General features: G+C 49.2%; 1 protein-coding gene across 1 annotated transcript; it reads left to right on the top strand.

Annotated features, from left to right (window-relative positions):
* Window positions 1–1,854: 1,854 nt before the first annotated feature.
* Window positions 1,855–11,134, top strand: LOC119360718 (indole-2-monooxygenase-like). The gene is made up of 5 exons (XM_037626241.1): window positions 1,855–2,123; window positions 2,175–2,334; window positions 3,143–3,184; window positions 6,209–6,215; window positions 10,548–11,134. The coding sequence occupies exons 1-5, from the start codon at window positions 1,855–1,857 to the stop codon at window positions 11,132–11,134; spliced, it is 1,065 nt and encodes a 354-aa protein (XP_037482138.1).
* Window positions 11,135–12,388: the final 1,254 nt, after the last annotated feature.

The following is a 12,388-nucleotide window of genomic DNA, read 5'->3' as shown; positions in this document are numbered from 1 at the left end:
CATCCCCGGACGTGACGCAACATGTTTTTTATGTCCAAATACGTTCAAATCTTGTATTGACTGTAGGGGTGGGCATATCAACTCACTTGCAAAAGTTGAGGTCATTCCGAATATGTCGAAAAATTGGCCTCCTACTCCGGAGAACGTTCCGGCAGGACCGAAGGCCCTGTCCGAAAGGAGTTTTTTTTCCGACAACCTTCAAATGTACCCACATTTTTTTATAGTGTTCCACCATCATCAGTAGGATGCATGAAAAGTTTTCTGTCTTTTTTATCGCTTCAAGATTTTTTTTATAATTTTTAGGTGACAACACCACATACCACACCCCTGACGTGACGCAATATGTTTTTGCTGTGCATGCATGACAAGTTCTCCGGATACCCTTCGGGTATGAGGGAAGGACCCATGCATGCGTTTTGCGACTGATTTTTCTACAATTTATGTGTCGAGTATCGTCTTGTATTGTTGAAATTCATGTTTCCGTTTATTTTTTCAAGTTGCATGACTAACATCAAATTAAACATACGGATTTTTTTCCAGATAAACCATTCCGAGTTCATTCATAATTCAAAATATTTTACATAACCCTAAACATAATCGAGCATTGCTCTTACATAACTTAGGCCGAAATTTAAATAAAATACCCTAAAACTAGACTACTCGTCGTCGCTGGCGCTGGTGAGGTCGACGACCGGCGCCATACTGCCTGCCTCTCCTTCGCCGCCGTCGCCGCCGTCGTCGTCGTCGTCCTCGCTAAAATCCCACCAGTTGTCTTCCCGCGCCTGCTGCTCCTGCACCGCCGCTATGGCCGCCAGCCGCTCTCGTTCCTCACGAGTGGCCGCCGCCGCCGCCTCCTCTACCGACCGGGCCAGCACCGCAAGTAGCCCCGGCGTGTCGTCGGGGTCTCCGTCTTGCGCGAGGGCGGCCTGCACCGGCGGGATGTCGACCAGCGCCGGGGCAGGGGGCGCCTGCTGTGTCGGGGCAGTGGGGCCGGCTGGAGGTGGGCCGTGGCGGCGACCACGGGAAGTTCCGGCCTCGCCGATAATATCCCCGACGATGCGGCCGGCCGCCGCGTCCCTGAACGCGCCGAGGACGATGTCGAAGTTCTTCCCGCGCCAGAACCTGCGCCGGGCCCTCCGGTTGTACCGGCCGCCAGGGAACTCGCGGAGCTGCTCCCTCGTCGGCGGCGGTCCCATGGTGGGGATGCCGTTCGCCCCGATCCGCCATGGCCCCGGCACCTTGGTTGTCGGCGGCACCAACACGCCGTACCGGGCCATAAGCTCCGTGTCGGCGATGGTGAGGCTCAGCGGCCAGACGCCGGTCGGCCACGCGCCCTCGTCGGAGTCGCTGGAAGACATTGTCAGCGAGGAGAGGGAGATGGGCGGGCGAGGAGAGGAACAGAGATGGGCGGGGTGAGGGAGATGGCACGGCGTGGCGCACTCTTTTATAGAAGGCGGGGGAGGAAGGTGGGCGGGCGAGCCGTCGGTGGCGCGCGCCCCAAGGGAGAGGTGGCCGGCTGGCGGCACGCACGACAGCGGTGTCGTGTGAAGGCGAGGCGCGGCAGGCGAGGCGTCGGTGGCGTCTGGACGCGGCAACGGTGGCGTGGAAAGGCGCGAGGACGGCAGGCGCAGCAGTCGACGCGTGCGTGGCGTCTGAAGGCGGGCAGGCGGTCGCTGCAGCGGCGGCAGCCGACCGGTCGCGTCTACTGCCGGCCCGAGGCGGAAGGCTGGCGGCAGGCGCCCGGTCGCCGTACGCGCGGCAGTGGAGGGCGCGGACTACGAGGCAGTGGAGGGCGCGGACTACGAGGCTACTAGGCGGGCGGCACGAGATCTGCCGCGAGCAGTCGGCGCCTGCATGCACGCCGCCATTACTGCAATGCAGTTATTGCACGACGATACGGCCGTCCGCGCCACGTCCACACGTACGCCCCACCGGTCAACGCCGACTTTTAAAAAAACACGCCCTCACGGCTGCCAACTGCTCGGCTCGGCTCGCGCCCTCACGATTGCCAAGTCGCTCGGCTCGTCCCGCAGCCGCGTATACACAGGCGCGGGGGGTATCGCCGCGGACGCGCGGGGGCAATATTTTTTACATAAGACGATCGTGCCCCTGGCAGCGAAGGGGTATGGATAAATCTCAGCCCTTGATGTGTTTAAGGGGGTATACCGAAGCAGAAGTGTACAAGACCACGAGAAACGGACATTGTTGCCACCACATGACAAACAAGATGGCAAGCAGGAAGAGGAGAGTGACTTCATTGATGTACTTCTATCGGTTCGGCAGCAGAAATACTATGATGGTATCACCAGAGAGCAAATCAAGGCCATCTTAATGGTAAGTGTAGTACTGCTTCAGTAACTAGTTAACCACCCCGTTTTTCTAATCTAAGCCGTTTGAGATTTTCCTATGTGTAATGTCAGTTCAGTGCTTGCACTTTTTCCAAAGCAGAAGTTGCACTTTTAGAATTGATTTGGACATAAAAAGTCTGAAATGACTTAATTTACACCGACCCTTAATAACTATCAAATATGTACAAGAATATGGATAGGTGTGGCTACACCCGGGTGAAACATTTGCTCAAAAAAAAAACAAAATCAAATGGAATCCAATAATTCTGAATTTTTTCTCATTGTTAAGAAAAACGTTTACTGGTACTCGGTTGGATGGCGAGTAGGGGATTAATAGGCTAATCAGCAAATTAATCAGTCATTTAATCAACTAATTAGACGAGTTATCAGTTTATCAGCTACTCGGGGACCCTACGAGTAAGGATTAATCGGCAAGTTAACTGGTTAATCAGATGAATTCTTAAACAGAGATTTTTTACGACATCAAACATGATAAAATGTTTTAGCTTGTTGCAAAATTCCATCCATAAATAACATTCGAGGAGCTCTCAACAAAAAATAATCATTTACTAAAAAAGTGCACAATGACCAGTCATGACTTACTACCACTATTAATTTATTTTTCTGTGTGAGAAATACTTATCGCGTGGTAAGCATGATAAGCAATTCCAAACTATCAACAAAAGAAATACTTATATTACTCAAGCACTAAGTCTTTACAATCATCGGCTGCAATCTCCAGAATCTCAATGGGACCCTATTAATTGTTGATGACAACAAATGCACGAATGCAGGACATGTTTGCTGCGGGCACGGACACGTCGTCCTTCGCCGAGGTAGCTATTGCTGGAATTTTGTCTATTTGGGCCTAGCCCAATAGTAGTTTCAGAAATTTCTAATAAATCCTAGAGGCCCACGCAGCCCATTCGTGCAAGGCAAGAGGTGGAACTAAAGTTTAGGCCCACCTTGCTAGTTTAGAGGGAGTTGGACCTCTTTATAAGGGAGGCTCCTTCCCCACTTGTATGAGCATGAGAACAAGAGGGACATCCACGCGCGCTCCTCCTCCGCCGCCCGCCTCGCCACGCCTTGTCACGACGCGCCGCGCCGCGGGTTGCGGGAATGTGTTCTAACTGGCTTTTTGAAGCAGAGATGTTGTCCTGCAGAACATCTTTTGAAGAACGCACCTATATGAGTCTGATTGTTAAACGTCGCAATCTATGAGAGTAGGGTTCTCTCTAGTAAACTCATGAAAGGTCACGGAGTATGACGCATAAGCTCCACCCGCAGGGAAGACCCACGGTAGCCACGTATCGGTCAAGGCTTTATATGAAGCTAGATTCGCAGAAAACTTGCAGTTCAAGGCCCAGTCAACTGTTCAAGTTGCCAACTAGTGTAGCATAGGGTTCTAGGTGGAAGTTCAACTTAACAGTCTCCACTGCAATACCGGTATATAAAACAGTGTTTTGGAACCAAAGGCAAATTTTGTGTGCCTCTGGGATCTGGTGAGGGATTGCTGGAATTTTGTCTATTTGGGCCTAGCCCAATAGTAGTTTTAGAAATTCCTAATAAATCCTAGAGGCCCACGCAGCCCATTCATGCAAGGCAAGAGGTGGAACTAAAGTTTAGTCCCACCTTGCTAGTTTAGAGGGAGTTGGACCTCTTTATAAGGGAGGCTCCTTCCCCACTAGTATGAGCATGAGAACAAGAGGGACATCCACGCGCGCTCCTCCTCCGCCACCCGCCTCGCCATGCCACGCCTCGTCACGACGCGCCGCGGGTTGCGGGAATGAGCCGATGTAAATTTTTGCCACGCACTACGGGTATACGAAAGGGCACGCGAAAGCTGAAACGTTTTGCTGCAGTGGAGATTGAATACGAACGGCGCACCTCTTCGCCTGCTGCCTGTTCGTTTCGTCTCCCTCGTTCTCTTCAGCTCCCAGCACAGCCTCTCGACTTCTTCTCTTGCGCCTATAAAAGGGAGGTCGCTCCTCCTAGAGAGACACACCAGAATCTCTTCCTTCTCTCGCCACAAGTTCCAGAGCACTGCGCTGCTGCTACATTCTTCCTCATCCCGTCTTGCGGCGTGCACCGCAGGTCGGGACAGTAGGCCTCCGAGACCGCACCTTTTGAGTCCTGTACGGGAGAAGGGTGATAAGGTTTTTGGGGAGCGCTCTGCGCGACTACTGACTTCTTCATCACGGACGCACCGGACTTCGACGACTACTTCCCCGATGACGACTTCTTCCCTGACGTCCACGACCTCCTCGACGACATGGCTGGCGAGGACACCGACCCCAAGTCCAGCGCTTCTGCTGCTGCTGCCTCGTACGTGTTCGTATCCTTTCTATTAGAGGTTCTGCTACAGTTCCTTTTTCTAGTGTTTGCCCTGGATATATTAGACTGTATTTCATATATGCAACTTGCTATACTGTCTGCTCAAGATATGTTTAGTTACGGTTCATATATGAAGATGTTGTTTACCTTCCCATTGTCAAATCGCATGGCCTGTTTTATCACTACTACACTAGTCATGCTTTATCTAGTATTTCTGTTAATAAAATCACTCAGTAAATTGCTCATATTTCCAACAATCCAAAAACCTTATTATAGGCAATTTACCCCAACTGGTTTTGTTGCTTCCCTCAGACCTCCTATGTTTGAGGGTATCCACTATAAGAGGTGGCGCGTGAGAGCAGTCTTATGGTTTCAGACCATGAGCTGCTATGACGCCACTCTTGGCAAACCTGAAGGGGAGCAAGATGCCCAACAGGCACAAGCTTTTCAGAAAATGGATACCTTGTTTAAGCCTGCTCTCTTGAGTGTTCTTGGTAAGAACATTGTTGATGCTTATGCGTCAATTGATAATGGATAAGATATGTGGGACGCACTCGAGACCAAGTTTGGGGTCTCGGATGCCGGCACGGAGCTGTACATCATGGAGCAATTCTATGATTACAGGATGACTGAAGAGTGCTCCGTGGTTGAGCAGGCTCATGAGATACAGTCATTTGCTAGAGAACTTGAGCAGTTCAATTGCATGCTACCTGACAAGTTTATTGCCGGGGGTATCATCACTAAGCTTCCTCCTTCATGGAGGAACTTTGCTACCTTACTGAAGCATAAGAGACAGGAGTTTTCCGTTCCGGATCTCATTGGTACTCTTGATGTGGAAGAAAAGGCGAGAGCAAAGGACACACATGCTCGGGGTATTGAGGGAGGATCTAGTGCCAATCTGGTACAGAAGAAAAACTTCCAGTCCCACAAGTTCAAGAACAAGGGCAAGCTTGATGGTAAAGCAAAATTTGATGGGAAGAACAAGGCTGTGCAGCACACGAACTTCAAGAAGAAGAATGACAAGAAGAAAGGTGTTTGTCATGTGTGTGGAGATCCTGATCATTGGGCTCCTAGTTGCCCCAATCGCTATGACAAGCGTCATCCTGGGAAAGGCGGCAAGACCGCTAATGTTGTCATTGGAGACACTGACATGAAGGATGCTTGGTATGGTATATTTCCCACTATTCTTTCAGTATGTCATTCTCCTGATTGGTTGATTGACACGGGTGCTAATGTGCATGTATGCGGTGATATTTCCATGTTTTCGTCTTATCAAACCATAGGGACTTCAACCGTGCTAATGGGCAACGGTTCAAGTGCTTCTGTTCGTGGTGTTGGCACGGTCGATCTGAAGTTTACTTCGAGGAAGATCGTGTGGCTGAGGAACGTGCATTATGTCCCCTCCGTCAATAAAAATCTTGTTAGCGGATCTCTTCTGTGTAGAGATGGCTACAAGCTTGTCTTTGAGTCGAATAAATTTGTAATTTCCAAATATGGAACCTTTGTTGGTAAAGTCTATGAGTCAGGAGGCCTGTTTCATTTATCCTTATCAAACGTTTGCAATAAAGTTGTTAATCATATTTGCAACAATAGTGAATCAAATGTGTGGCATTCACGTCTTTGTCATGTTAACTTTGGTTGCATGTCACGACTAGCGAAGTTGAACTTAATCCCTAGTTTCACCACTGTCAAGGGATCTAAGTGTCAAGTATGTGTGCAAGCTAAGCAACCTCGTAAGTCTCACGTGACTGCGGAGACGAGAAATCTTGCACCACTAGAACTTATACATTCAGATCTATGTGAAATGAATGGTGTTTTGACAAAAGGTGGAAAGAAATATTTCATGACGTTAATTGACGACTCCACTAGATACTGTTGTGTGTATCTTCTGAAATCTAAGGATGAGGCTTTGAACTTTTTCAAGATCTATAAAGCTGAAGTGGAAAACCAACTTGATCAAAAAATCAAGATGCTTAGGTCCGACCATGGTGGAGAGTATTTTTCCAATGAATTTGATGCTTTTTGTGCGGAACATGGTATAATCCATGAGAGGACGCCTCCCTACTCACCTCAGTCAAATGGGGTGGCCGAAAGAAAGAACCGTACTCTAACTGATTTGGTTAACGCCATGTTAGACACATCGGGTCTCTCTAAGGCATGGTGGGGGGAGGCGATAGACTGCATGTCATGTTCTAAACCGAGTTCCCACAAAGAACAAAGAGATAACTCCATTCGAGGAATGGGAGAATAAAAGGTTAAAGCTCTCTTATCTACGAACCTGGGGTTGTTTGGCGAAAGTCAATGTGCCAGTTCCAAAGAAGCGAAAGCTGCGACCAAAAACTGTGGATTGTGTTTTCCTGGGATATGCTTTTCACAGCATTGGCTATAGATTCTTGGTTGTAAAATCTGAGGTACCTGACATGCATGTCGGTATGATCATGGAGTCGAATGATGCGACTTTCTTTGAAGATATCTTTCCCATGAAGGATATGGCTACCTCATCTAATCAGGAGATGCCTAGTTCATCGAATCAGGAACCAGTTACAATTACTGAACCTGGCATTTCGATGGAACACTTTGAAAGTCCTGTGGAGGAGAACAATGAAGTTCCTACTAGGAGCAAGAGACAGAGGACTGCCAAGTCTTTTGGTGATGATTTTCTTGTGTATCTCATAGATGACACTCCCAGTTCTATTTCAGAGGCTTATGCATCTGAAGATGCTGACTACTGGAAGGAAGCGGTTCGTAGCGAGATGGATTCCATCTTGGCGAATGAAACTTGAGAGATAACTGATCGTCCTTATAGGTGCAAACCTATAGGATGCAAATGGGCATTCAAGAAGAAGCTTAGGCCTGATGGTACTATTGAAAAGTACAAGGCTCGGCTCGTGGCAAAGGGTTATACCCAAAAGGAAGGTGAAGACTTCTTTGATACTTACTCACCTGTGGCTCGACTGACCACTATTCGAGTTCTACTTTCACTAGCTGCCTCACATGGTCTTCTCGTTCATCAAATGGATGTTAAGACTGCTTTCCTAAATGGATATTTGGATGAGGAAATTTATATGGAACAACCAGATGGGTTTGTAATAGATGGTCAGGAAGGGAAAGTGTGCAAGTTGCTAAAGTCTTTGTATGGACTCAAGCAAGCACCCAAACAGTGGCATGAGAAGTTCGAAAGAACTTTAACAGCTGCAGGCTTTGTTGTGAATGAAGCTGACAAATGTGTGTACTATCGCCATGGTGGGGGCGAGGGAGTTATGCTTTGCTTGTATGTTGATGACATACTGATTTTTGGAACAAATCTGAATGTTATTAAGGAGGTCAAGGATTTCCTATCTCGCTGTTTTGAGATGAAGGATTTAGGAGTGGTTGATGTCATTCTAAACATGAAGTTGTTGAGAGATGATGATGGTGGGATTACATTGCGTCAATCTCACTATGTGGAAAAAATCTTGAGTCACTTTGGCTATAGTGACTGCAAGCCCTCTCCAACACCATATGATGCTAGCGTGCTGCTTCGAAAGAATCGAAGAATTGCTAGAGATCAATTGAAGTATTCTCAGATTATTGGCTCGCTTATGTACTTAGCCAGTGCTACAAGACCTGACATCTCTTTTGCTGTTAGCAAACTGAGTCGGTTTGTTTCAAAACCAGGAGATGTGCATTGGAAAGCTCTAGAGAGAGTTTTGCGTTATTTGAAAGGCACTACGAATTATGGAATTCACTACACTGGGCACCCAAAGGTGCTTGAAGGGTATAGTGACTCAAACTGGATCTCAGATGCTGATGAGATAAAGGCCATGAGCGGTTATGTATTCACTCATGGAGGTGGCGCTGTTTCTTAGAAGTCTTGCAAGCAGACCATCTTAACGAGGTCAACAATGGAAGAAGAACTCACAGCACTAGATACAGCTACGGTCGAAGCAGATTTGCTTCGCCGGCTCTTGAATGACTTGCCGGTAGTTGAGAAACCTGTACCAGGTATCCTTATGAACTGTGACAATCAAACTGTGATCACTAAAGTGAGCAGCTCAAAGGATAACATGAAGTCATCAAGACATGTTCAGAGAAGGTTAAAGTCTGTCAGAAAAATGAAAAACTCCGGAGTTATTGCATTGGACTATATCCAAACGTCTAAAAATCTGGCAGATCCTTTTACTAAGGGTCTATCATGTAATGTGATAGATAATGCATCGAGGGAGATGGGAATGAGACCCACAATATGAGTTGTTCATAATGGTAACCTATTCTTTGTGATCGGAGATCCCGTGAATTAGATATAAAAGACAAGCTGTTGGTCAACTGAGAGGAGAGTATCCTTACTATTAAAATACCACTCCATGAAGATGCAATATTCTCCTAATCTACATGGCAGGTTGATGTATATCTTAATGTGTTCTAACTGGCTTTTTGAAGCAGAGATGTTGTCCTGCAGAACATCTTTTGAAGAACGCACATATATGAGTCTGATTGTTAAACGTCGCAATCTATGAGAGTAGGGTTCTCTCTAGTAAACTCATGAAAGGTCACGGAGTATGACGCATAAGCTCCACCCGCGGGGAAGACCCACGGTAGCCACGTATCGGTCAAGGCTTTATGTGAAGCTAGATTCGCAGAAAACTTGCAGTTCAAGGCCCAGTCCACTGTTCAAGTTGCCAACTAGTGTAGCATAGGGTTCTAGGTGGAAGTTCAACTTAACAGTCTCCACTGCAGTACCGGTATATAAAACAGTGTTTTGGAATCAAAGCCAAATTTTGTGTGCCTCTGGGATCTGGTGGGGGATTGCTGGAATTTTGTCTATTTGGGCCTAGCCCAATAGTAGTTTCAGAAATTCCTAATAAATCCTAGAGGCCCACGCAGCCCATTCGTGCAAGGCAAGAGGTGGAACTAAAGTTTAGTCCCACCTTGCTAGTTTAGAGGGAGTTGGACCTCTTTATAAGGGAGGCTCCTTCCCCATTTGTATGAGCATGAGAACAAGAGGGACATCCACGCGTGCTCCTCCTCCGCCGCCCGCCTCGCCATGCCATGCCTCATCACGACGGCCGCGGGTTACGGGAATGAGCCGATGTAAATATTTGCCACGCACTACGGGTATACGAAAGGGCACGCAAAAGCTGAAACGTTTTGCTGTAGTGGAGATTGAATACGAACGGCGCACCTCTTCGCCTGCTGCCTGTTCATTTCGTCTCCCTCGTTCTCTTCAGCTCCCAGCGCAGCCTCTCGACTTCTTCTCTTGCGCCTATAAAAGGGAGGTCGCTCCTCCTAGAGAGACACACCAGAATCTCTTCCTTCTCTCGCCACAAGTTCCAGAGCACTGTGCTGCTGCTACGTTCTTCCTCATCCCGTCTTGCGGCATGCACCGCAGGTCGGGACAGTAGGCCTCCGAGACCGCACCTTTTGAGTCCTGTACGGGAGAAGGGTGATAAGGTTTTTGGGGAGCGCTCTGCGCGACTACTGACTTCTTCATCACGGACGCACCGGACTCCGACGACTACTTCCCCGACGACGACTTCTTCCCCGACGTCCACGACCTCCTCGACGACATGGCTGGCAAGGACACCGACCCCAAGTCCAGCGCTTCTGCTGCTGCTGCCTCGTACGTGTTCGTATCCTTTCTATTAGAGGTTCTGCTACAGTTCCTTGTTCTAGTGTTTGCCCTGGCTATATTAGACTCTATTTCATATATGCAACTTGCTATACTGTCTGCTCAAGATATGTTTAGTTACGGTTCATATATGAAGATGTTGTTTACCTTCCCATTGTCAAATCGCATGGCCTGTTTTATCACTACTACACTAGTCATGCTTTATCTAGTATTTCTGTTAATAAAATCACTCGGTAAATTGCTCATATTTCCAACAGCTATGGCTGAGATCAAGTGCGACCCTCGGGTCATGACTAAGCTACAAGCCGAGGTGAGAAACAACACACCGAAGGGGCAAGACTTGGTCGAGGAAGAGAACTTAGCCAACATGACATATTTGAAGGCAGTGGTGAAGGAGACGCTTAGGTTGCACCCGCCGCTACCGCTCCTCATCCCTCACCTTTCCAAGGTAGAGAGCGAAGTTGACGTTGCTGGATACACGGTCCCTTCTGGAGCATGGGTCATGGTGAACTCATGGGCTATCAATAGAGACCCCGAGTGGTGGGAGAAGCCAGAGGAGTTCCTGCCAGAAAGGTTCATGGAGGGTGGTAGCGCCTCGGCGGTGGACTTCATGGGGAATGACTTCCAATTTTTGTCGTTTGGAGCTGGCAGGAGGATCTGCCCTGGTATCAACTTCGGGCTGGCGACCATCGAGATCATGCTGGCAAACCTTGTGTACAGTCACGACTGGGAGCTGTCGTCCGCCGCGGGCAAGAAGGGTATTGACATGAGAGAAGTGTTTCGCTTGAGTGTCCGACGGAAGGAGAAACTGATGCTTGTTCCCAAGAACCACTCAAGTGTGTGACCGTACGTCTTACATCACTCCTGCTTTTCTGTTTGTTATCATTGAATAATAAAGTAGCCCTCGCACTTGCATATGCAAGGGCTATATTCGTGTATTGAAAGTGTGCTTGAAATATGAATTTATGGCAGGGGGAGGGGGTTGTACTAATTTTTCCCGGAATATGTAAGATTGTGTATCTTTCCATGGATAAAAAAAGATAAAGTACATGAGTATACACCCACGCTACATACACAGGCAGGCGTGGCTCGGTTTGGTTTGAGCAGAAGAAGGGGGATGCTCCGCCCCCAAACACTAAAGTTTAGGTTACGCGAATAATCATGCTAAGCCCTTTCGCGTCAACGACAACCCAGTAGCGCGCTTCATCCTTGATTGTGGACAACAGGTGTGTTGAGGAGGATTGGAGGCCGTCAAACATAGTAGTGTTCCTGTGCTTCCATAGAGACCATGCGGTGAGAATGCGATCGAGCCCAGGCGAGACCCATCCCTTACCCACCTCCTCTCCCTCGCCGTCGCCAAGGGGTGCGGCGGCAGGGACTTCCTACCCTCTCACTTGGCCGGCGTTAGCGCGGGCCGACGCCATCTTGTTGGAGCAACACGCGTGCGTCGGTCGCGGTGGCGCGGCGGAGTTGGCGGAGTGGTTGCAGGGGACGGTGGCGGTGTGTGGCATGGAGGCTGTGGAGGCTTCGGGTGTGCCATGAGCGACGAGGGCTGCAACGTCGTGGGCTGTGGTGAGGCCCGACGTCCTTTGGTGCGGAGCAGGTGTGGGCTCCTTCGGTGAGCCTCTTGGGTGGAGGGTGATCTAGTTCCTCGAGGCGGTGGGCGGGCGGCTGGTGGTGGCCTTGCGCAGATTTGAGTTGGACGTTGTGGTGGAGCGGCACGGGGGTGTGCCATGTGGGGAGCCTGGCTAGAGAGACGGGGGATACGACGGTCCTCTGGCCTCCCGTCATCGGCGTAGGGGGGTGCTGGGAATGGATGCGTTCTGCTCCTCCCCCCCTTTCCCTATCCTGGCGCTTCCTGACTTCGGATCCGGCATTGTTCGAGGCAAGCTGGTCGCTGGCAGCTTCGCCATGGTCGAGGTTTGCCGGTAGGCTTGAAGCCCACACCTTTGGGTGCTCTCGATGGTGTCTGGTTGCAGGGCCGCGGCCTTGGTGGTGGGAACCACTATGCTCGTGGGCGAAGCTTCTGGCTTAGGGGTTGTCTGGCTTCCATGGCCGTGTAGATGGCGTGGATGCTGGGGTTCGACTGTTTCATGGC

The sequence above is a fragment of the Triticum dicoccoides genome, chromosome 2B (genome assembly GCF_002162155.2).
Source record: "Triticum dicoccoides isolate Atlit2015 ecotype Zavitan chromosome 2B, WEW_v2.0, whole genome shotgun sequence".
Classification (NCBI taxonomy): Eukaryota; Viridiplantae; Streptophyta; class Magnoliopsida; order Poales; family Poaceae; genus Triticum; species Triticum dicoccoides.
The sequence above is the reverse complement of the archived record's forward strand: the minus strand, read 5'-3'. Positions and strand labels throughout refer to the sequence as shown.

Coding starts and splice junctions, on each gene's coding strand:
- LOC119360718 (XM_037626241.1), top strand. CDS start 1,855: ATGCACGCCGCCATTACTGCAATGCAGTTATTGCACGACGATACGGCC. Junction 2,124..2,174: donor GTGCCCCTGGCAGCGAAGGG/GTATGGATAAAT, acceptor ATACCGAAGCAG/AAGTGTACAAGACCACGAGA. Junction 2,335..3,142: donor AAATCAAGGCCATCTTAATG/GTAAGTGTAGTA, acceptor GCACGAATGCAG/GACATGTTTGCTGCGGGCAC.